This window comes from Dermacentor andersoni, chromosome 2 (genome assembly GCF_023375885.2).
Source record: "Dermacentor andersoni chromosome 2, qqDerAnde1_hic_scaffold, whole genome shotgun sequence".
In the NCBI taxonomy this organism is placed as follows: Eukaryota; Metazoa; Arthropoda; class Arachnida; order Ixodida; family Ixodidae; genus Dermacentor; species Dermacentor andersoni.
The window spans coordinates 4,901,367-4,925,825 of record NC_092815.1 but is presented as its reverse complement, the minus strand read 5'-3'; the positions used below and the strand labels follow the sequence as shown (position 1 = coordinate 4,925,825).

General features: G+C 49.3%; 1 protein-coding gene across 6 annotated transcripts in view; it reads left to right on the top strand.

The window, feature by feature from the left end:
- Window positions 1–24,459, top strand: part of LOC126543027 (uncharacterized) — a 248,848-nt gene that overhangs the window by 146,509 nt on the left and 77,880 nt on the right. For all 6 annotated transcript variants that reach the window (XM_055077589.2, XM_055077591.2, XM_055077590.2 and 3 more), the window contains one exon: window positions 21,424–21,541. In XM_055077589.2, coding sequence (XP_054933564.1) covers window positions 21,424–21,541 — 118 coding nt within the window. The remainder of the gene's footprint in view (window positions 1–21,423; window positions 21,542–24,459) is intronic.

Genomic DNA, 24,459 nt, shown 5'->3' with positions numbered 1-24,459 from the left:
GGGCATGCGTTGCGTGTGGTGGATGTTTCAAAGGGTACGTTGCTTCTAGTGCGAATTACTGCCACCAGCCGCATTGGCTCGGTGGCCATGACGTTCCGAGGTTGAGCACGATGTCGCGGGTTCGATTCGAGGCCGCATTTCGATAGGGGCGGAATGCAAGACATTGGGCGCACAGTTAGCGAAAATTAATCGCTCGATCCACTGCGGCGACCCTCGAAACTCCTTGCGCTGTACTTCGATTTAACGCGGTAGCTGACGCCTGTCTATACAATACTGCTTCTCGCTTTCATTTTTCAAGCGAAGCTTGTGTTGGCTCACAAGGGGCGTTGTCGTGGTCACGCAAAAAAAAACCCAGTTGCTTCTAGAGCAGAGCAGTTGCGGGAAAGGGCGGTTTGATTATATGACAGCTGCGCCGGCGCCGGAGCGTGAATCATTAGCAAGGATTCCAGCTGCATAGGCGCGCGCTCATGCCACTCACGCAACCAATCAGAGCCGTTTCGCTTCTGCCTGGGAGGGAAAGGGCAGGAAAGGGTGTCGCGTGCGCTGCGCCGGCTTCGTTTCCGTTCAGTTCATTCTCGGGAAACGGATGGGATAGCCACGCGTTGTGCATTGCCCCGAGGAACCGGCAGCCTTCGACGTGCGGCGGCGAGAACTCGCCCGTGAAAGGGCTCGCAGTCGGCGCGCCGATCCAGCCGTTAGAGCCGCCCGAAGCAATGCGGCACGGTTACCTCTGGCTTACTTAACCGTGACGAAGGTCAGGTGCACGCAGGACAAGCTTCGCTTACGCGCATTTTCCAGTAGGGCAAGGGTCCGTAATTTTTTTCATGGAACGTGACAAGTGGCCTAATGTCAAACCCGAAATTATAAAAGAAAGCGCGCCTTTGTGCGTCCGCTGGCCAACTTCAGTGAGGATGTCGTCGATTCTTCGCATTCCCCTCACAGCTCTGGGCCAATTGTCATTGCGGCGTACGTTTCCACTTGTCATTCAGCCATGACGTGTAGCCGCTCGTCCAGTTGAGAGGAATCGCAGGCCCATTGTTAGCTATCGATCAGCCCCTGACGTGCGCTGCAGGGCCGCCGTTTACTGTTTTGTTGTGTGGGACACCCTGTCCAAACTGTCGCTTGCTAATTTTACATCCTTCTTCGAAGCTGCAGCTTCCACCCCGCTGCGATGCAACATCATGGTGTCTCAAGTGGCTAGGTGTTGCATTTTAAAGGCCTATGTATGCGCATTCCTCACTGAGGTCCGTGACACACTTTCGTGCGACAGTTGCAGCTGTGAGGAGCGTGTAGTACATCTCTTCTGCGTCTGTGCGAATCGTCGGGTCTGACCAAACCATGGCATCCTCTGTGAGGACTTCAAAGGGAGCAACTCTGACTGTGTTCTTCCTGGCGAAAACACATCAGGTGAAAACCCCTTCTCGTGTGATTGTGTCGGAGCGGGGAACCTGGAAAAATCCAGCGAAAATCCCCGGGAAATCTGGAAGGGGACGAACGTTTCCTCATCCGGAAGCCACACGAAGTGCGTCTACTTTCTTGCGAAGTGAGCGCCCACCGCACTCCCGCGCCTTTTCCGTCGATATCAAAGACTTGTGCTATTCGTTACCGAGTAACCTGATGCTAGAGGAAGTTGGTGATTGCATCGATAAGCAGGTGGTATAGTTTGGTTTCAAAATGCCTGTGGAATGAGTGTCGGCAGCTTTGGAGACGCTCACCTACTACCTAAAATCCGCATTCATTTGTCCTGGCAATAAGCTTTTGATTCAAAAGCAGGGAGTGTGTATAGGTTCACGTTTGGCATCCGTACTTAGCGACATTTTGTTGGCACGCTATGACAGGGGCTTACTCGCTCGCCTACAGCTGACAACCGTAAAAAAAAAAATTTAAATTATGGGGTTTTACGTGCCAAAACCACTTTCTGATTATGAGGCACGCCGTAGTGGAGGACTCCGGAAATTTCGACCACCTGGGGTTCTTTAACGTGCACCTAAATCTAAGTACACGGGTGTTTTTCGCATTTCGCCCCCACCGAAATGCGGCCGCCGTGGCCGGGATTCGATCCCGCGACCTCGTGTTCAGCAGTCCAACACCATAGCCACAGCAACCACGGCGGGTTGACAACCGTAAGAATATTCCGCTTTGTTGACGATTTTTTAAAATTTTATCCAGTTGGCCCTTGTGACACGGAATTCACTTCCAAGGCATTTATAGACGCCTTCAGTGAGATAATGAGGGGTTTTGCATTAACAATGGAACAGCTAACCAATGACCGTTTAAGGTTGCTAGACGCTGAAATTGTTTTTAAACCTCATCACGTGGGCTGGAGCTACTCGCTCAAAGAAAGGGCTTCTCCCGTTTTCGTCCGCACACCCGAAACTCGTAAAACGAGGCTTCGCCTGTTCGCGAGCCGCTCTCAAGCGTTCGTGCGAGCCCTTTGTTGAACAGCGCTTACAAGTTAACGGACTAAGGGCCGATTTACGCTCGAGCCGCCCATCGCCGCAAGCCGCACCGCACGCGTGCGGTCGCGCGAAATATTGCACGTATCAAACCCTTGTGCACAAATTTCGGTTTACAATGTGTAAGGTATACACTGTGCACACAGTGTAAATGGTAATTTGTGCACAAGTGCTGGATACGTGCAATTTTTCGCGCGACCGCAAGCGTGTGGTGCGGCTTGCGGCGATGGGCGGCTCGAGCGTAAATCGGCCCTAACATCAGCAGGCTACCCGACCAGCGTGTTGTGCTGTGTTGCTGGTGACCTTGAAGAAGAGCTAAAGAACGCCGGAAAACAAACTGTGCACTGACCGCCTTCGAGATCCGGGCTTGCCGTCATTCCTTATGTACACCGTGTTTCCCATGACATTATGAAAATTGCGGCCACGGCAGGAGTGAGGGTTGTGTGGAATGCCCCCTAATAAACTGAGCGGGTTGTGCAAAATAGTCAAACAGGGTGGATACTGTCGCGCGTAAATGTTGCTATAAGAATCATGTTCGCGGCTTTATTGACTGTACAACGCAGGTCGTCTATAAAATCCCGCTCGATTGTAAACGTTGCTATGTCAGGCAAACGGGGAGGTGCATTAATGATCGCCTGCGCGAGCATGCCGCTTCACTAAAAGGAAACCCGCACAGTCATTTGGCTCCCCACTGTGACACGTGTGGTTGCACCCCGATCTTTAAGAAGTGCGAAATAATTGGCACAGATGAAAAGCTCGTGCGGGAAATCGTTGAGGCACCTTGCATATATTCACAAGTGGCGACGCGTGCGTCAGTTGTGCGTACCTCACGCTGTCGACTAAAGAACTAGATTATCTCAGTGGCTGACGCTTATCCCTTTTCTGTTCTTTATGTCACCTTCAATGTTTTTTTATGTGCTGCTTCTGCAAATAAAGCATTTGGGGTGCGATCTTGTACGCGTTCCAAAATAGAACGGAGGCCGTTCGTTCCACCGAGCCAAATACGATTCGTCAATTTGAACCGTGCCGAACGCCATGACGTCAATTGTGACGTGATATCTGCTGTCAATCATTCCGTGTCGTCTGCTATCGGACGAACGGAACGGAACATACCGCCTATTTCATGACGTAAAGAACGAACCGCCTCCGTTCTATTTTGGAACGCGTACAAGATCGCACCCTTGGTTTCTAGTTAGCGCTCTGGCTCTTTACTCGCTCGACCTGTGTAGCGCCGTTTCAGTTTTTTATGCTAACGATGAACCAACCAGTTCCTTTGAACACACTTCTTGCCAATATTTTCTTGACGCGTCTGGAGGCGGAACTAAATCTGCGTCGAAGTATACGTCTCCAGAAGAAAAGCAAAAGGGAACGCAGACCTTCCGCGCATGCGTGGACCGTGGCACCTGGCGCGCCGTCGTGTGCAGCACAGCACTGCGTTTCCCCGTTCCCTGTGCGTAAGTTTTCCTCGGCCGATGGGTGATTTAGCCGACGCCGAAAGTTGCTTGTCGTGCGCGCCGCGTCCATGTCGTCCTGCCACAGCGTGCGGCGGCAGAGAGCCACCGAAGCGCAGTCGATGTGAAACTTTTTCGTTTGAGATGAATGCTCGGTCTTATTTTTTTTTTACTCGGAAAGCGCTTTGCCAATTGCGTGTGCTGTGCGCCCTTGTGTCCAGGCAAATCCGGCCGCTCGAAGATTCGTCTGTCCGACAGCCCCAACATTCTGGCTTATTGCATGCACGGTGCCGAGCTTCTAGGCGCTCTCATTTCCTCCACCATCAGCAGAAGAGGAGCAGCTCGCTATACTTCGCGCACCGCGTTTGCGGCGCAGTGTTGCCCACAGAAACAGTCGCGTCTGTGTGCTCCGTCGTCGGCGGTCTCACAACCCACCCCGTGCTGGGGGGAAGGGGCCACCGCTGGGGTCACGGGCACCGCTGTCTTCTCCTGTTTTTAGACCCGTCTTCTCTCGTCGCCGATTTGCTTCTTTTTTTCTTTACTCGGGGTCTTTCGTCGAGCAGCACCAGAGAGAAGTCGCAGATGCCCTCGGCGCGTGACGCCTGCATCCAGCTTGACGCAGTTCGCGACAGTTATCGAGTGCTCGTGTTGTCTCCGCGGTTTCGCGACACGACGTTCAAACTGCATTTGTTCCCAGCGTATAAGATTAACCTAAAAGCTGCCCTCGTCCAAATAATGACGTCGCTGTATAGTGGCGGCTCTTCCAAGACCAGCATTCTCATTTAGCTCTTCCGTTAGAAGAGCACGGTGTGCGAAATATTCGCCGTGTTCATTGGGGCTTTTTAGGGTGCATGGCACATGATTACTCATATGGACTGCGTGTTGATATTTACGTAGCGTGTTCTATTTTGCATATCCTGTCGCAGGCAGTAAGTTTGCTAACGTGAATGTGTTGCAGCAGCCGGCTATGACCCGCCTTATCTCTAGTGGTCTGCTTTCTTACCACGGTTGATGGGTCCAGAGTTACAGCTGCCGTAGCTTTTCCTATTTTCTCAATACTAGGTATGCCCACGGGTCATATGTCGTCTTGAGGGTGCATCACAATGGAGCTGTAGGAATCGTGCGTTGCGAGGACGCGTCTTTCCTTTTGCCTGCTGAGATGTCACATTACTACTTCCGTTGACGCAACGTCCGATGACATGATTTTTTGGTCGATAACTTAGTGATAACAGTTTCTCTAACATATTATGTACTCTTAAGTTTTATGCTCTTATATTTTTGTATAAAAAATAAAGGCGGCCGACTCGTTCGACCTTGTAGAATCGCAACGCAATGTCGAGCTGTTTATTTCGGTAAGAATGTTATTATTGCTCGTAATTAAAACGTGTACTTGAAAACCTTGCTCTCGTATGACTTGCCTGTTTGAAAACTTGCGAGCATATAACACTATCGCGCATATGTTAAGGAATTTCTGATGCGATTCTTTGGGAAATTAACGCACTTTTCGTCCCGACAGCATTTCTAATCTCCTCGCCAGCGTGAGCTATGCTCGGTGCGTGCCACCGGGTAAGAAGGCAGCTTGGGCGTGCGGGAACGCATTCATCGCGTCTGCCAAGGCGTGCCAGGTTGAAGCAAATTGTGGGCTACACACAAAGGTTGACATCGAAAACGTGCACTGTGTGCGCAGTGGACAGAATGAGACCATACGTGCATTGAAATCGTCATTTTTTAAGGTTGTAACTTCCAAGTTGTTAATTTTCTTGTTTTTATCCGTTTAATTTAACCACCCGATTCATGGTCCATTTCCCATTGTGGCTATACGCCATCACCACTCACGTGAGCAGCAGTGACGAGCTGTGCAGGTAAGTCAGCTACACAGGAGTGAAGAATTTCGCAATACGGTTGTGTCCTATGCATTGCTTCGATGCTAATCACGTCAACGGTCCTCGTGCGATGGGTTCTGCATAGAATGTTTTCTTTTTTTTTAACAAGTGTGGTAGTTTATATACAAACGTTAAACTTCGCGAGAGTATCCCCCTCCCCTTTCTTTTTTATTCATTTAATGCAAGCTCGGTGTGACCTAGAGTTCTCGCGGGATCCTCGGAAACGTAGTTTAAAACGGTCGCATAGCCCGTTCGAACATCCACGAAGGCTGTATTTGTTTCCGGCACGTTTCGCAAAAAAAAAACTTGGCATAGCGCTCCCCTAGAGCTAGAGCCGAGTGGAACAGAATCGGGGCTTACCCCTGGATACTGTTTCGAAAATAAGCGTTTATTCCTCCTCCTCCTAGCGCTTCCCCATTTCTTGATAAATTTTCTTAGAGGCCGCATTCTGTGTCGCTCGTAAAACGCAACTTATAACGGTCCGGACGCTTGCAAACGTAAATTATAGAAAAGCCCACAATTAACTCGCACACTTCGAACTTTAGAACTTTGTTGTATACATAACCCAAGACATGCCCCTTATTTTGGCTAAATATAAGCTTGACGTGTAGAGTTCTCGGGACACCGGGAAACATGCGATAATGGCCAGGACACGCTAGGCTTCGGAAGACTCGCTTTTCTATTTTTCTTTTGTGCGCAGGCTGTATTCGATCCACACGCGTTTAAGTTCGCATACTATAATTTGCCACAGTGGTGCCCCCATTCCTTATGTTTGTACTGGTTTGCATTTGCAGTTTATACCACGGCTGAATTTTGTGCCCCTCGTATACTCGTGACGTTCCCGAGCGCTTGCATGCGTAATTTATTGCAGAGGCTGCAATTAATCCGCACACTTTGAGTGGACATACAACGCACGCTTCTTGTTTCCACCACATATGAGCGAGTCTCTCGTTTAGTTCACCGTGGACAGCAGGGAAACGAACTACAAGACTCGTATAATGCGCGAAAATATGGAAAAGAACGAATTAACATTACATGTAAAGATAAATAACACTAATAACAAAAAGATAAGCTTCGTAAGGGATCTAAATTTTTTTCTTCAATAAACCGTGAAAAACAGACATATAGCGTTTTTGAGCGCTACAGTTGCACCGCATAAAAAATAATCAAGGCGTACAAACTGAAGAAATGTGGTCGCAAGGAGTCGGTATTGAATACGGCTCCCTGATTTAAGCGCGAGAACTTTTGTTCCCCTTTGACGGATGGGTCGCTCTACTGTTTTGTTGCGTGCCTAGGTCTCCTCGATTTGGCTGCACTTTCTGCACTAGTTCAGGGGGTGCAGCACTCTAGCACTCGATTTGCCAGTGCAGCTAGCGCCACCTGAACTTCGGCGCTCGATTTGACGTCGTGCTGCACGAGTTCATGTACACTTCGGCACTAGACTCTCCGCAAGTTCTTTTCTCGTGCACGTAGTGCAAGGCTTTTGATAGCAGACGACACATGCGGCTCCGTGGCCATGCGGGTGTTGGTAGACGGCATCGACGGCGCCTGCTATTAGTAACGCAGCACGGACGCCAGTTTTCTTCAGGATGTGTACGCAGCATCTTGTTAAGGGCTCTTTCCGGGTTCAACTGCTGCTAAGTGCACTGAAGGCCTGGATTTTCCCTCAGGTCACAGTCGTTTGTATTAATTTTCACGAGCCTACCGCTACCTCGACTTTTAAGTTTGCGCGAAACCACATCGGTCAGTCGTTTGAAACGTTGTGCCATATATGATTCAGAAAGGTGTGGAAACCACGCTTGGTCACGCTTTCTGAATAATGACACACCAACAAAAGAAAAGCCACAGCCACCCAGTCGCAGCAGACGAAGGCCTGTACGTTTCTGCACTTTTGTCCTCGATTTGACCGCTGCACCGAAAGCGCTAGCGTCGCGCTACACTCACACTTCAAGAACTAGCGCTGCACTGGCACGACACTTTTCTGAACTAGTGCAAAAGGTGCAGCCAAATCGAGGAGACCTGTACGTGTGACTGTGCTAAACTAAGGTGGCTAGCCATTCTAGCCACCCTAGCTAAACTGTGCGCGCTCTGTTGCGGCGAGCGCTCACGCCCCATGGTCAGCAGCGGTCGATCGCGTGAAGCCTGGTCGCCCATCAATGCGGATGGGGTGTAGGAAAAATGGGGACGTGCGGCGCGAGTTGCAGCGCAAGGCGTGGCCCCTCGCAGCGATGTGTTGAGGCCACAACAGCGAGGCATCGGGCGCGGAAGCGTTTGTTTACCGTTGCAGTGCGAGATTAGACCACATGAATTGCTGTGCATATAAAATGAAGAGTACTGTCCAGAAAAGAATTCACTCCAAGTGCGTCGCACGTGCATTTCTCTGGGTGCCTCCGTTTATACTGTGTACACCTTTCGTTCAGCTCGTTATGCTATAGGGAAAGCGCTGCTAACCTTTTTTTTTTTTAAGGACCGCAATGCGACATCGACCGTATATACAAACACTGCCTCGTGTTGGCGTTTCGCTTACTGCTAAATCACCGTCCCATCTGTAAAGTAGTGAAAAGAGCTGCCCTCTGTCGCCAGGCTGCGTGACCGGCGAGGTTGACCTGGCGCACGAGGAGTGCCGAGCGCCGCCGTCGATGGCACAGCCTCGCGGGGCCACCCGTCCGCCGCACTGTCGGTGACGGACTGAGCAGGTCGCACGTGCGCGGTCCAACTCAACACGCAATTTGCGTAGATGCGCCAGCCAATTAGGCTAGCTTATATCCGTGTTTTCAGGCGGCCTTGCGTGTTAAAAACCCGCTGTTTTTCTCCGTGCAGATCTGTCTTTGTGTCATTGGTTTTATGATAAAACCTGAACGTCTTGGCAAATGTTATGGATGATTCTAATATAAGACGATATGTAACATTTTAGCTTGAAACAACGAGCGTTCATTTTCCATCCATTTACATTAGCAGAGCAAAGTCATTAAGCTGCGAGTGGACTCCGGTTGGTTCGGCTCTCTTTCAGGAGGTAGCCGCAGGCACGGGTGCGCTGCGTTATTGTGGGCAGAGCTTGCACGCAGTCCTTGGTTTCTTGCCGACTATTGGTGTTTCTTTGCTCTGATTTACGTTGTGATCAGGTGTCGGCGGAGGAGCGCAGTGCAGTTACAGTGGTTCCTGTATCGCTCCTCTGACAAACAGGAGCATGTGACCGGCTCTGCCTCGTGAAACTCAGTCTGCCCCTTTTTGAACGCTCTGCCGCAGTGCCGGAAGCGACCGCCATGGCTGCCGTGGTCCGGGGCGTTGCCTGCGAAGCAGTGCGTCGAAAAACCTGCCTTTATATAGCCCCGAGATCCGGGGGGGGGGGTTCCTAGCGTGTCTCCTTCTTTAGCATCGCTGGCCCGATAGCGTCGTGTGCTATGCGCTGGCGGGGCGCCATGCGCGTGGCTCGTGTCCTGTAGTCATCCGCCAGGTGAGCCTCCTTATTATCACCGCTGGTAACCGCGACATTTTGGGCTACACACGTTACCGAGTGCACGAGTACATTGAGGCTCCGAGACAGTGCTCCAAGCGTTAGCGTTTTGGGCATGTCGCTGGTGCCTGCAGGTTACGAGCACGGTGCCCACGCTGCGGGGGGCAACAGCGACGGATGTGCTTGTGGAAATGAAAAGCCACATTGCCCCAAGTGCGGGGAAAAAAAAAAGAACATGAATTCCCGTCTGCTGGCTGCGTCATTTTTGCGTAAAGAGAAACAGATACGCAATTACAAGATAAAATAAATAATAAACGTTGGGTACCAGTCGGTAAAGGCTGCAGTACGCCAGCAACAGGGAACTCCAGGCAGTGGCGAAGCAAAGATGGCTGCAGCCGACAAATACACAGCTAAAGAGGCAGTTATGACGAGCTCGAATATCGCACCACAAATTGAAGACACAAGTGAGTTCCCGTTCCTACCGACTCGCCTACCAGCTCGAATCGCTCCAGTGCGAGCTGCTCAGGAAAGCAGAGCTGGTCCGTCGTCCTGTGGTGAACTACGCGAATGCGGCACTCGACAAGACCACGAAAAGACATACTCATGCGCTTGTCGACGCTGCTAGGAGCTTCCTCGCCCCAATGTCTTCTCCTGTGGCTAAGGTCATCTTGGCGCTGCTTGACTTTCTTTCTCCTATTCTGCCAAAATCGCGCTAATGACCCAACCACCCAGTCCATTAGAAACAAGGCCACCATATTTCAATGGAATGCCTGCAACCTCCGCTGTCGTGTCTGCGACTTTACACCATTTCTGTACGAGCGCTGCTTTCCAGTGATCGGTATTGCCGAGTGTGCACCGGCATTCGCCTTTCTCGATGTATCACCGACAGGAACGGATACCAGCATAGTTCCCTCGGCTGTTCGCAATGATTTCATTTGCAATGTTCATGCCTTACTATCAGCCGATGCATTCAACGGTTATGCTGCAATGGCAGTGAAGTGGGTCAATTTTATCGGCGATTGCGGCATACTTACATATCACCTCGGGCTACATTTGATGTGGATAGGCTGCAGGACATAAGTGAAACACCTAGACCGCATGAACTAACTGGGGACTTCAACGCACATCACCCCCCGCCTGGGGCACTAGGAGATCTTCAGTCCGAGGTCGACACCTTTTTGATATAGCACATCGATACAACTTGGTAATTCGTAACGACGGGCAGCCAACCTTCCACAAGAAAGACCGATCCCGCGCACTCGATGTCACCACGATTCCTCGCACTTCATGTCTACGGCGACCTGTTCGCAGACGTCGGAAGTCATGACAGCGACCACGTACCAAGCTACGTCCCTTTGGGCTGTCCTGCGCGCTACACACGACGAAGGGCGGTTCGTTGCACTAACTGCCAAGTTTACAACGTCACAATCGAGGATTCAGACCTATCTGGATTGACGTACAGGCGTTTGTTGGTGCGCTAAATCGAGCAAAACTAAGCAGCACTAAACATCTGAAACCACCTTGAACTCATTCAATGGCTGACATTAAGTATAAGAGGCACCGGGCTATGCACCGCAGATCGGTGAGGCATGCTCGTAGGACATTTATTGTAGATGATATTCGCGACGCTAGGCGAGTGCAAAGACGTATACAGCGTCACCTAGACAAGCTGGACAGGAGGCGGGCCTTCTGTTCCGAACTTGATCCCAGAAAACCGCTGTCAAGAATACGGAGTATTGTGCGCGACCTGAAAATCGCGCCGACTTGAGTGCATCCTTTCAGTTCTCTTGCGCTTATCTCCTAACAGCAACGAGTTGGCGGAGACTTTCTGCTCCAAAATCACTGCATGCAGCGGCGCTCGCAGCGTTGCTCCGAACAGGACGGGTGGCTTCCGCGACAGTGAACAACACTACATTGCAGCAGACGAACCTTTTTCGATTACGGAGCTGCTTGGCGCGTTGGCGAACAAGGCGATATCTCCCGGCCCTGACTGCGTCAGCTACGTCGGGTTAACGCATTTAGGGGCCTAGCGTGGAAGCTTGGGCTTGTTGGCGATTCATCGGACACAGCGCAAAAAAAGACAAGGACGCGAGAGAGCGGCACGCACCCAGCGCTGACTTCCAACAGTTTATTCGTGAAGCCATGAAGGAATAAATATATAAGGTGCTATCATGTGCAATATGTGAATGATCGGCAAAAAACCTGGAACATCATTTGCAATGCTGATAATGGTAGCCACGTACCTACGGACCACACGGAATGCTTGCCATTCAAACCATGTCAAGATGCGCCATTACCCGAGATGAAACTGCAATCGAAGGCGAACTGACGCACGAGCTATCAGACTTTCTAATGAAGTCTGCCTCAATGATTTCACCTGTCAGCTATGAACTATGTTCAGCCAGCACTTCAGTTTTCTCCAAATAGGGCTTACACCCGTGGTCGCGGCAATGAATACTCAGATGGCCCTGTACTGTGTTGTACACATCGTTGTGGTGGATCATCTAAGCACCTTCCTGTCTGTCCCACGTACTTTCTTCTACAAGAGAGAGATGAATCACATACATCACGCCAGTTATGCAGGGCATTAAACCTTTCCTATGTTTCACAGTACTATGGCCACGCCTGGCTTGTGAATAAAACTTGCAAAGCGTTGCTAGTCTTTCTGGAGCGGAAAAAAAAAACACCAATACCAGCGCGTTCCCTACCCACTTCAGTTTGTGGGACACGTCCTGTATATACGGAATCACTGCAAGTTTTTTTCTTTTCCACTAGCGGACGTTGTGCTCGATCAGCTTCGCCATGCTTGAGTCGCTTGAAAAGCTTTTCCGCGACAGTTGACACTAAAGCCTTCGTGTATGCGGCAAACAACAAGCAGTCAACGTGAGCATCAAAACTTTTTTACATAGAATGCCGACATGACCTTCTGAGGGCACTGACAAGGCACATGTTAACGATTTCTCTTTTGACTAATTTCCAATATGCGACTGGAAAGATAGAAGCGGTTTCCCGCTCCTTGGTTCGAACGACAAGCGCAAATGTCTACTGGACATGTACAGCCTGAAGTCCAAAAACCTTGAACAGTTATTTTCGGCAGGCTCATGCCTCAGCTCAACGGATGCAGGTTTTCGCTGAATGCATCTAACACTTTTCCCGCAGACTGGTCAACCACCCACTCCGGACATACAATGAGAACTGAAAAATCGTCTACATATCTCCTCACTTTTGCAACCAGCGTCATATCAAGAAACGTTTGAATAATGCGGTCTTTATGTGCGAGGTAAATATCGCTGACGAGAGGTGCAAGACATGAACCAATGCAAATTCCACTTTTTTGAATGTACTGGTTTCCTCCCTAGAGACAAAGGTAGATTTAAGATAAAACGACAATTTTAAAAACCCACTAACCGCAATTCCTTTCTCGTTCTGGAATGCTATCGATCCAAAGTTGTCTATGCATCCTTCTACACATCTTAGCATCCCATCATGTGGGAGGGAATAATACAAGTCTTTTACATCGATCGAAAAAGTCTCGGACCCTTATCGTTTCCTTTTAAAAACCTTATCATCACCCAGCACCTGTAGTGTGAGATCGGAATCATGGGCTAGACCGACGGCGGTAGTAGCGGAGTGCACAGATTCACGTGCGGTCCGCTTCGTGTCCGGAAAGTCTGTCGACGGCGCGTTTCTTTTTGATTGTTCTCGTAGACTTTATCGGCGATCGAGCGTGAGCAGCAAGGAGAAGCACGGGCTAGACTGACAGGCGTAGTGTCGGAGTATACGGATCCGTGCACGTGCGGCCCCCTCCGTGTCCGCAAAGTCTGTAGACGGCGTGTTTCTTTTTGTTCTCGTAGACTTTATCGGTGATCGAGCGTGAGATTAGAAGCACGGACTAGACTGGCGGGCGTAGTGTCGGAGTATACGGATCCACGTGCGGTCCGCTTCGTGTCCGGAAAGTCTGTCGACGGCGTGTTTCTTTTTGTTCTCGTAGACTTTATCGGCGATCGAGCGTGAGATCAGAAGCACGGACTAGACTGGCGGGCGTAGTGTCGGAGTATAGGATCCACGTGCGGTCCGCTTCGTGTCCGGAAAGTCTGTCGACGGCGTGTTTCTTTTTCTTCTCGTAGACTTTATCGGCGATCGAGCGTGAGATCAGAAGCACGGACTAGACTGGCGGGCGTAGTGTCGGAGTATAGGATCCACGTGCGGTCCGCTTCGTGTCCGGAAAATCTGTCGACGGCGTGTTTCTTTTTCTTCTCGTAGACTTTATCGGCGATCGAGCGTGAGATCAGAAGCACGGACTAGACTGGCGGGCGTAGTGTCGGAGTATAGGATCCACGTGCGGTCCGCTTCGTGTCCGGAAAATCTGTCGACGGCGTGTTTCTTTTTCTTCTCGTAGACTTTATCGGCGATGGAGCGTGAGATCAGAAGCACGGACTAGACTGGCGGGCGTAGTGTCGGAGTATACGGATCCACGTGCGGTCCGCTTCGTGTCCGGAAAGTCTGTCGACGGCGTGTTTCTTTTTCTTCTCGTAGACTTTATCGGCGATCGAGCGTGAGATCAGAAGCACGGAATAGACTGGCGGGCGTAGTGTCGGAGTATAGGATCCACGTGCGGTCCGCTTCGTGTCCGGAAAGTCTGTCGACGGCGTGTTTCTTTTTGTTCTCGTAGACTTTATCGGCGATCGAGCGTGAGATCAGAAGCACGGACTAGACTGGCGGGCGTAGTGTCGGAGTATAGGATCCTCGTGCGGTCCGCTTCGTGTCCGGAAAGTCTGTCGACGGCGTGTTTCTTTTTGTTCTCGTAGACTTTATCGGCGATCGAGCGTGAGATCAGAAGCACGGACTAGACTGGCGGGCGTAGTGTCGGAGTATAGGATCCACGTGCGGTCCGCTTCGTGTCCGGAAAGTCTGTCGACGGCGTGTTTCTTTTTGTTCTCGTAGACTTTATCGGCGATCGAGCGTGAGATCAGAAGCACGGGCTAGACTGGCGGGCGTAGTGTCGGAGTATACGGATCCACGTGCGGTCCGCTTCGTGTCCGGAAAGTCTGTCGACGGCGTGTTTCTTTTTGTTCTCGTAGACTTTATCGGCGATCGAGCGTGAGATCAGAAGCACGGACTAGACTGGCGGGCGTAGTGTCGGAGTGTAGGATCCACGTGCGGTCCGCTTCGTGTCCGGAAAGTCTGTCGACGGCGTGTTTCTTTTTGTTCTCGTAGACTTTATCGGCGATCGAGCGTGAGATCAGAAGCACGGACTAGACTGGCGGGCGTAGTGTCGGAGTATAGGATCCACGTGCGGTCCGCTTCGTGTCCGGAAAGTCTGTCGACGGCGTGTTTCTTTTTGTTCTCGTAGACTTTATCGGCGATCGAGCGTGAGATCAGAAGCACGGACTAGACTGGCGGGCGTAGTGTCGGAGTATAGGATCCACGTGCGGTCCGCTTCGTGTCCGGAAAGTCTGTCGACGGCGTGTTTCTTTTTCTTCTCGTAGACTTTATCGGCGATCGAGCGTGAGATCAGAAGCACGGACTAGACTGGCGGGCGTAGTGTCGGAGTATAGGATCCAGGTGCGGTCCGCTTCCTGTCCGGAAAGTCTGTCGACGGCGTGTTTCTTTTTGTTCTCGTAGACTTTATCGGCGATCGAGCGTGAGATCAGAAGCACGGACTAGACTGGCGGGCGTAGTGTCGGAGTATAGGATCCACGTGCGGTCCGCTTCGTGTCCGGAAAGTCTGTCGACGGCGTGTTTCTTTTTGTTCTCGTAGACTTTATCGGCGATCGAGCGTGAGATCAGAAGCACGGACTAGACTGGCGGGCGTAGTGTCGGAGTATACGGATCCACGTGCGGTCCGCTTCGTGTCCGGAAAGTCTGTCGACGGCGTGTTTCTTTTTGTTCTCGTAGACTTTATCGGCGATCGAGCGTGAGATCAGAAGCACGGACTAGACTGGCGGGCGTAGTGTCGGAGTATAGGATCCACGTGCGGTCCGCTTCGTGTCCGGAAAGTCTGTCGACGGCGTGTTTCTTTTTGTTCTCGTTCTTTATCGGCGATCGAGCGTGAGATCAGAAGCACGGACTAGACTGGCGGGCGTAGTGTCGGAGTATAGGATCCACGTGCGGTCCGCTTCGTGTCCGGAAAGTCTGTCGACGGCGTGTTTCTTTTTGTTCTCGTAGACTTTATCGGCGATCGAGTGTGAGATCAGAAGCACGGACTAGACTGGCGGGCGTAGTGTCGGAGTATAGGATCCACGTGCGGCCCGGCCGCTTCGTGTCCGCAAAGTCTGTCGACGGTGTGTTTCTTTTTGTTCTCGTAGACTTCATCGGCGATCGAGCGTGAGATCAGAAGCACGGGCTAGACTGGCGGGCGTAGTGTCGGTGTATACGGATTCCACGTGCGGTCCCCTCCGTGTCCGCAAAGTCTGTCGACGGCATGTTTGTTTTTATTCTCGTAGACTTTATCGGCGATCGAGCGTGAGATGAGAAGCACGGGCTAGACTGTGTTAGGGTTGGCGTCTGGCACCACATGTTGAAAAGAATTTCAACCAACCATCTCACCCTGCCTCCACGAAATGAGGCGTGACTTCGCCTGCTATTGTTGGCGTCCCGCAGGAAGAACTTTCTCTCACACGACCTTCTTCCACTAGGCGTCGTCGAAATGAAGCGTGACTTTCTAATTCGCCAGGACCGTTTCGAGTGTCGGCCTGTCTGCCGGAAGCCACGCAGTGTACAGGCCTCTTTTGTGTGTGTATGTATGTGTGGGTGTGCGAGTTTAGAGAGACCCTTTTCTTGAATTGGACCTAGAGGAGAACTTCCACCAACCCGCAATGCACAGAAGAGGCGGACAGGCGTCTAAAATTCGAGGAGGCGGGACGACCTCTTTCTTTCAGCAAGCTCGGTATAACCAGAGGAAGCGGGGCCCTCTTTCTGTGCCGGTCATGTGACGTCGACGGAAGCGAGGTCCCGCCCACGATTGTAGAGAGCCTATTTAAGGGGCTCCGAAATATACTTTTGAACACTTCATGCTCTTCTCATTTTCTTTCATATACCTTTGAATAAACCGTGCAAGTTTTGCACTAGAAATCGTCTCGCCTTTGCTTGGTCGCCATGGTCTACTGGATGCCTGCAGCCCGCCGACAATGCCACGCTACCCAACAGTAACCTCGGTCGAGCTTCGTTAGGCAGGCGTCGCTACTTCTTGGCAGCAGTACGATACGCTACCCTGGAGTACGCAACAACTGGCAGGCGTAGTGTCGGAGTATATGGATCCACGTGCGGTCCCCTTCGTGTCCGCAAAGTTGTCGCGGCGTTTCTTTTTGTTGGTTCTCGTAGTCTTTATCGGCAATCGAGCGTGAGATCAGAAGCACAGGCTAGACTGACGGGCGTAATGTCGGAGTATACGGATCCACGTGCGGTCCGCTTCGTGTCCGCAAAGTCTGTCGACGGCGTTTCTTTTTGTTTGTTCTCACAGACTTTAAGGGCGATCGAGCGTAAGATCAGAAGCACGGGCTAGACTTACCAGCATAGTGTAGGAGTATACGGATCCACGTGCGGTCCCCTCCGTCTCCGGAAAGTCTGTCGCGTGTTTCTTTTTGTTTGTTCTCGTAGACTTTATCGGCTGTCGAGCGCGAGATCAGAAGCACAGGCTAGACTGCCCGCCATAGTAGCGAGTATACAAGGGGGCATGGCTTCACCAGAAATAATCGGTCATTATCTCTTCTGTCTGTCTGCCAAATGGCTTATGAACACGAGCAGGCAAGCACTTATTTGGAGAAAAATTGAATAGACAGCAGTTTGGAATTGTATTGAAGGCTACCTTATTAACACTCTTGAGTCAACACAAAATCGAGCAGCCCAATCTGTCTTCTTGTAATATGGGGGCGGGGGGGGGGGGTACTGCACTATAAACACACGGACAGCAGAAGTAGATGTGGACAGGTGTTTATAGTGCAGTACCTGGCTGAGCGTACTGCTAGGGACCTTATCACTGCAGGTCACTGAGGACAACAGCGTTTGGCGCATCGTAGGCACCAAAATCGGAAGTAGTGGCGTTTACGTGACTGAACATCCAAAACCAAATTTGAATGGTGATGGTGATGGATAGTGATGGAGCCATGATGATGTTCAGTAGGCAGAGCATTCTCGGGATGCCCCGCTTCACCCTAGCTTTGGAGTGCAAGTCATTGAAGAAGGTGAAGCACCGCGAATCGGATCATATGTGACCTTTTATTTGGGAGTAACTTCACTTCATTTGAAAGCATTGAAGTACTTTATGTGGCAAGATATTTCTGAAATATTCTGTTTTAACTTCAAATGCGTTTCTCAACTTCAATAAGATGTGGTTATGGGCTCCTTTAGCCTATGATTCAGCTAGTGGCGGTTGTACGGCTTAATCTTGCATTCGTGCTCACTCCCTTTTGATAGTGGGCTTCATAGTGGGCCCGTGTGGTCAAAGGTCCTGGGCGTGAATTAACATCCCTCTGTCTTGCTGTCCAAATCTCTTCACATCCTACGTGTCACACCCTCTTCACACCCTTTGTGGACCCTACACGTCAAGTGCAGGGGCGCCATAGCCAAGCAACCATCATGTTTCTGCCACAAATTGCACATTTGCAAGCCTTATAGCTCGGGATTTGCACAGGTTTGAGTTTGATGAATCATGTTTCTGCGACAAATTGCACATTTGCAAGCCTTATAACTCGTGATTTGCACAGGTTTGAATTTGATGAATTATACCTACTATGACAGTATGAGCTCTATCACTCCCACTCAGATTATCTAACACACGTGCTGTCAAGCTACGCCTCCAGGAACACCTAGCGAGACATTAAGAGAAAGCCTTAGCTCGGGCCCAACTCCGACGCGGCCTATTCAAATGCATGTAAAACGCAAAAATGCTTTTCTGAGATAACCCCTTGACCGATCTTAATGAAATTTGTAGCATTTGAGAGGGAAGGTAAATTCTAGTGACTGTTGGAGGCAAAATTTTGATTTAGGGCCTGAATTTCGTTAAACATATATTCAAAAATTCGAAAAAAAATAGAAGCACGAAGTTTACAAATTAATAACTCTCCATAAACAACAGATATCGTGATTCTGTAATTGGCGTCCATTAGATCATTCAAAACGGACAAATTCAGTGTGTCAATTCATATATTATGTGATTTTTTTTATGTTGTGTACAATGTTTCTGAAAAAGCTGTATTTCCATATTAGTAAATTTTATTTAGATTCCTGTGTAACACATCAATTTTGTCCGCTTTAGATTTACTATTAGATGCAATTCACAGAATGGTGATATCATTTTTCATTGCTTAGTTACAGAGCTGTAAACTTGATAGTTTCATTTTCTGAAAATTTTCGATTTTTGCTTATTTTTAATGAAATATTGACGACCTAAATAAAGAATTGGAAACGAACAGTCACTAGATTTGAAGTATCTTTTTTTTTAAACGCAGCAAACTTCGTCAAGTTTGGTGCAGTGGTTGCTGCGAAAAACGAGTTCTCCTCTGCTCGTTTCGTTTTTTCTAATTATAACCGAACTGCCAGCACTTCTGTAATGAAATTAAACCTTGATTTGCCATCTTTAGCCTCTCGCCGTTAAGGCCTTAGACTTTCACTTTTTCATAAGATATTTCATCATCCTTCACTTCGCGACGAACTTATCTCCCCTCCTCAATACATTTCATCAAGGTTAGATCACAATAACAAAGTTGGAATTTCATTATGCCAAACCAATGTCATGTCTCAATCATTCCTTCCGCGTACATCTGCCGAGTGGAATCGCCTACCAGCCTCAACCGCTACTATTGTTGACCATCAGCACTTCACGGCAGTATTAGATAACATTGTATAAACAGGAGAATTTCATTTGTGTTTTTGTACTACCAATTGTATCACTGTTTTTGTTTTGTATTACCGGAACACTGTATTACTGCACTGCATGCACCGTATTTGATGTTATTGACCAGCACTCCAGGAACACTCAAATAACATTGTATAACCGAGAACCATCTATTTCTGTACTATTAACTATTTTGCTGCACTGTACTTTTTTCTTTTTTTTTCGTATTTGATGTAACCACTCCCCTCTTTAATGCCTCTGGCCCTGAGGGTACACGAAATAAATAAATAAACCTGTATTTAGATAAGAGCACCCAAGCTAAGGTTCCCTCTTAAATTTAGCTCCGATAGCATCATGTGTGGTGCGACGATAGCACTATCTCTGCACACAACCCATGCATAATGGCTTCTTTCCTTTACACAACGATACCCAATGTAAGGTGTGTGGGTAGTCCAGTTGCAAAGATATAAGCGATAAGCCAAGAAGCACTGACTACAAGGACAACAGAGGGGAAATTGCTTGTGCTTAATAAATGACATAAAGAAATGATAAACTAATGGAAATGAAAGTGGATGAAAAAAACAACTTGTCACAGGTGGGGAACAATTCCACAACCTTCGTATTTCGCGTGCGATGCTCTACCAATTGAGCTACCGTGGCGCCATTTCCCCATCCATTTTCTTGGGTATTTATGTTTCCTAGTAGAACCCTGGGAGTGTGGAACATGGCACAACTTTTGCATTCCGCGAAGGTTGTGGGATGAGTTGTTAAAGGTGTGGTAGTACCCTGGAGATGGCACACGTCGTCTCCACGGTACTACCAACACCTTTAACAACTCATTTTTGCCCGACACCATAGCGCAATGAAATATACCACTATACCTGAATTAATTGTCACTAAACGCAATGCTTCAACATTTGGAGAGTTATTAACTGCACACTTTGGCTATTAAGTGTCCCCAATTCTACCTCCTCCTTGTTTGCTTAGAGTGGCTTTTGCTTTTTTTTTTGTGGCATTTATTGATTTCTTTTATGCCTTTTAGCTGATGCCAATGTTATGTGTTTGCTTACAGTGATGCAATAATTTGTTGTTAATTTTACAGCTATTTGCTTGGAGCTTTTAGTATTTATGCCATGTGCGAGCATCTGCCATTCCTACCAGCATGCACACATAGTAAAAATTTGTTGACATTCGCAGTGTTGCGGTGTCTGATTGCCTGAGCATGAAACTCCACTTCACACACGCTGCTGTCAGTCCAGCTCATGCACGTGATTGCATGCCCAGTCTCTATGTAATCGTCTGCGGGTGAAAACATATCAAGGGCGAGCATCCTGCGATGGCATGCCGCCTGGCACTACTGCCAGCTAGGCCTAACCAGTGTAGCTCGGGAGTCTGCAGCTGAAGTTGCAGTTTGGTGCTGAGTCAGCGAAACATGTTGCATTGTGGCTGTATGGCACTTGCAAAGCAGAAGAACCAACTCAAAAACTAAAGTGAGGGCACTGGTTGCACAGGCACGGCTCAAATGGTGGCAGCATGGCTTGCACTTGCCATGTTTTTGTAATCGCGTGCACATGAATCAGTCTGTGAAATCTAACAAGACATGGTACTGTGTCTGAAACTTTGGTTGCCATTCTGCATTAGTTCGGTAGAGTTGGTGGCAGTGCCGTGAGCAATTCTGAATAAACAAGTAGGTCTGAAAATTTAGTTGCCGACTTACTTTCCATTGCTCCTTCTTTTCGACCCGCCGTGGTTGCCCAGTGGCTATGGTGTTGGGCTGCTGAGCACGAGATCGCGGGATCAAATCCCGGCCACGGCGGCCGCATTTCGATGGAGGCGAAATGCGAAAACACCTGTGTACTTAGATTTAGGTGCACATTAAAGAACCCCATGTGGTCAAAATTTCCGGAGTCCCCCACTATGGCGTGCCTCATAATCAGAGAGTGGTTTTGGCACGTAAAACCCCATAATTTAATTTTTAATTTCCTTCTTTCCTGTTTTTTTTTTACCTTGTTTGCTTCATGTAAAGACTGCGAGTCCTTGGACATCAACCTTACACAACATTCATAAATTTAAATGGGTGCAGGCATGCTGGTCGCATGCTTGTATCCACATAAAAAAAGAAAAAAGACAGACAATGGGAAGTTTTGAAGACACTTCTTTATTGAAGCATGCCATGTATATGCCATTTCTACATTCTGACCTCTTCTATTCACATCCCCAGCATAAAAGCTGCTGACCTTTTGTGAATGGTAGACTGTGATAGCAGCCATTTATGACTAAAGAGTTTTGGTGAATGGGACAATGAAGTGTGCCCTTGACTGCTAACATTCTTTGGTTCTTCCAGGGTCTAGATAGCCTGAGCAGTGCCAATGTTCGAACTGGCCATGGCATGACGACGGACCCAGCTTTAGTGTCCACACCAAGGCTGGATGGCTACCGCTTTTCCATGGTCAACTTGGAAGGTCAGTTGTAGCTGTTGTTGAGAAAAATGCATGAATACTCGGACAGTTGATTCCTTACACTGGTGGTTATTTGCATGCATTACATTGCCATTCCACTCCTACATCTTCAATAAAAAGTGAGGTAGTAGCTAACTTTAATCATTCTGAACAAATTGAGTGGAAAAGTGCTTATGCTGCTGCATTTTCTTGCATCATGTGCCCTTACCAAATGCAGCTGTCAATTAAGCTGATTGAAAAGATTACTTAATCAGCTGAACTTGCTTTTTTATGCAAGGAGCATTACGAAGTATAGTACAAAACCCATAGGTGATTGATGTTCTTATATGAACTAGTATAAAAGAATATTTTAGGCAGGAGAAGCCCTTGCACTTATATGACTTGACACTGCAGTAGTTGCTGTCAGTTGGAGGCCTTTTTATTGCATTGGTTAGCGTTGTACGTTGATTTTCTGTAGAATATGTTACATATGTAATATGAATGCTTTGAATGACAGTATTAATTAAGCCATCAGACAGGCATTTTCATAACTTTTAGAGCCATCGCTTCTAGACATTGTGAATTAAAACATTTTAGTAGGTTAAGTACTCTGAACGGTTATTGACTTATTGAGCCTTGCCTAGAGTATATTTATATGTACAGTGCCATCTACTCCAAAGTAGCGCCTCTTTAGTACTTACTGGGTGCACAGGGTATAAGAGAACACAAACTTGGAATCACCATAGAAATTAATACTTCCACTATGTTTGTCTAGGTGCTTATCTTGTCAATCTCCTCCATCGCCTACATTTGTTCCTGAGTAACATCATGTGTATGACTTTGGCCCCTAGATTATCTGTAAAGAAATTAATTATGGAAGTAAGATAGAGTAAGAACATTGGATATAGTTGAAGGAAGGTTTTGCTGGTGGCCTTTATTAGTGTCGCATAGTTAGTGCCGCGGGGCACAAGCACACAGGGACGGACTGTCACGTACCGCCGCTTGCTTAGACAAAAAGGGAATGACCCTCCTTTATGGGACCCGAACATATATAGACACACACACAGGTCACAGGGGGTGCCACACTCTGGTGGCAGCCTAACAAACAGGGCTGAACTGTGGCGACCTCTACATCTCCCCCCTTGAAGCATCGAAGGTTAGACGGGAGGGACTTGGGAAGCCAAACATGTCAAAAGTTTCACAAGTTCAAACGGCATGGCGGAACAACAGGGCGGCGGTAACGTGTTCGTGTCACACCGTCACTGCAGTCCCTGGCTGCAGGGGACTGTTGCACAGACTGTCCGAGGGGGACCATTGATTCCACGATGTTAGCAGGCTGAGGTTCCTGACAGCGAATTTGCTGTAGCGGTGGTGGTTCCTCTCCGGAGGTAGTAGGCCCAAAAGGCACTAGGTAACGCCGGTTGCGCTGTCGGGTGCCACCTCGCTCCGTTTCGGCCACGTAGCTTCTTGGTCTTTGCCCCGGACTGAGGGCCGTAGCCTGCACTTGATCAGGTCGCACCCAGACACGCTGACCTGTTTGGAGTGGCGGTAAGTCTCGAGCTACATGATGCCTGTTGTAGTTGTCGGCCTGCTTCTGTGTGTAAGCCACATCCTTGGCGACGACATCTTTTGTTGGCGGCCGGTTGGGATGTAGCTGGGAGTCTTGCTTTGGGACTCTGGTTCTGAGTTGACGTCCCATCAGCAGCTGGGCTGGACTAAAGCCGTCGACTCCTGGAGTATCCCTACAGCTGAGCAGAGCCAGATGAGGATCCTTCGACTTGCAAAACAGGTCCTTGATTGTATGCACCATCCTCTCCGCCTCTCCGTTCGACTGAGCGTAGTGTGGACTGCAGGTCCCATGGGTAAAGCCGTATGATTCTGCAAACGCCGCGAACTCTTGCGATGAGAACGGTGGGCCGTTGTCTGATCTGACTTCTTGCGGGATTCCATGGCGGGCAAAGATGGATTTGAGAGTGTCAATGACTGCCTGAGCTGTCGTGCTCCTTAGGGTCACCACCTCAGGGAACCTTGAGTAATAGTCCACCACCAGGATGAACGTCTGGCCGTTGAGGTGGAACAAGTCCATTCCAAGGAATTCCCAGGGATGTCCAGGTAGGGCCGTGGAGAGCAGGGGCTCTGCAAAGTTCACGCGGGTGGAAGTGCACTGTTCACAGTTAGCGACGAGCGAGGCAATGTCTGTCGAGATACCAGGCCACCAAACTGACTCCCGAGCGAGGGCTTTGGTCCCATTGATGCCCTGATGACCTTCGTGCAACACCGTCAAGAACGCTGGTCGTAAAGACGATATGATGGCTACACGGGCGCCTTTCAGCAGAACACCGTTGCAGACAGAGGGCTTGTCTGCCACAGAGGCATACTTTGAGAGGTGCAGTGGTATCTTGGTCTTTTGCGGCCAACCATGCTGGCAGTAGGAGCCGAGGGCCTTGCACTCGCCATCGGACTCTTGTGCCTGTCGCATGTCTTTAAGGCTGAGTGGCAAGACTTCTGACATGCAGCCAACTACCTGTGCTGCAAAAATTTCGATAGTGTCTAGAGGAGTGGGTGGCTTGTAGGTGATGCGCGACAATGTATTGGCTGTGGCTAGCACCTTTCCTGGCACGTGCAGCATACGGAACTGGTATCGCATGGTCTTCAGCCGTAGTCTCTGAATACGCCGGTAGGAACCATCGCCTTTCCGGACGACGACGAGACCCGAGCACCATGGTGTAGGCTTGTCGACCCTACGGATCACGCCTGCGCTTTCCAATTTGTCCAGCTCGTGGTGGACGATTTCGAGCAGCGGGATGGGGATCCTGCGAGGTACGCTTAGTGAGAAAGGTACGGCATCAGGTTTGAACCGGATTTTGTATTCGTCCTTGAGAGTGCCCAATCCATTGAAGAGCTCGGCATGCAGTGTTGCTTTTGAAGTTTTGAGTTGATCA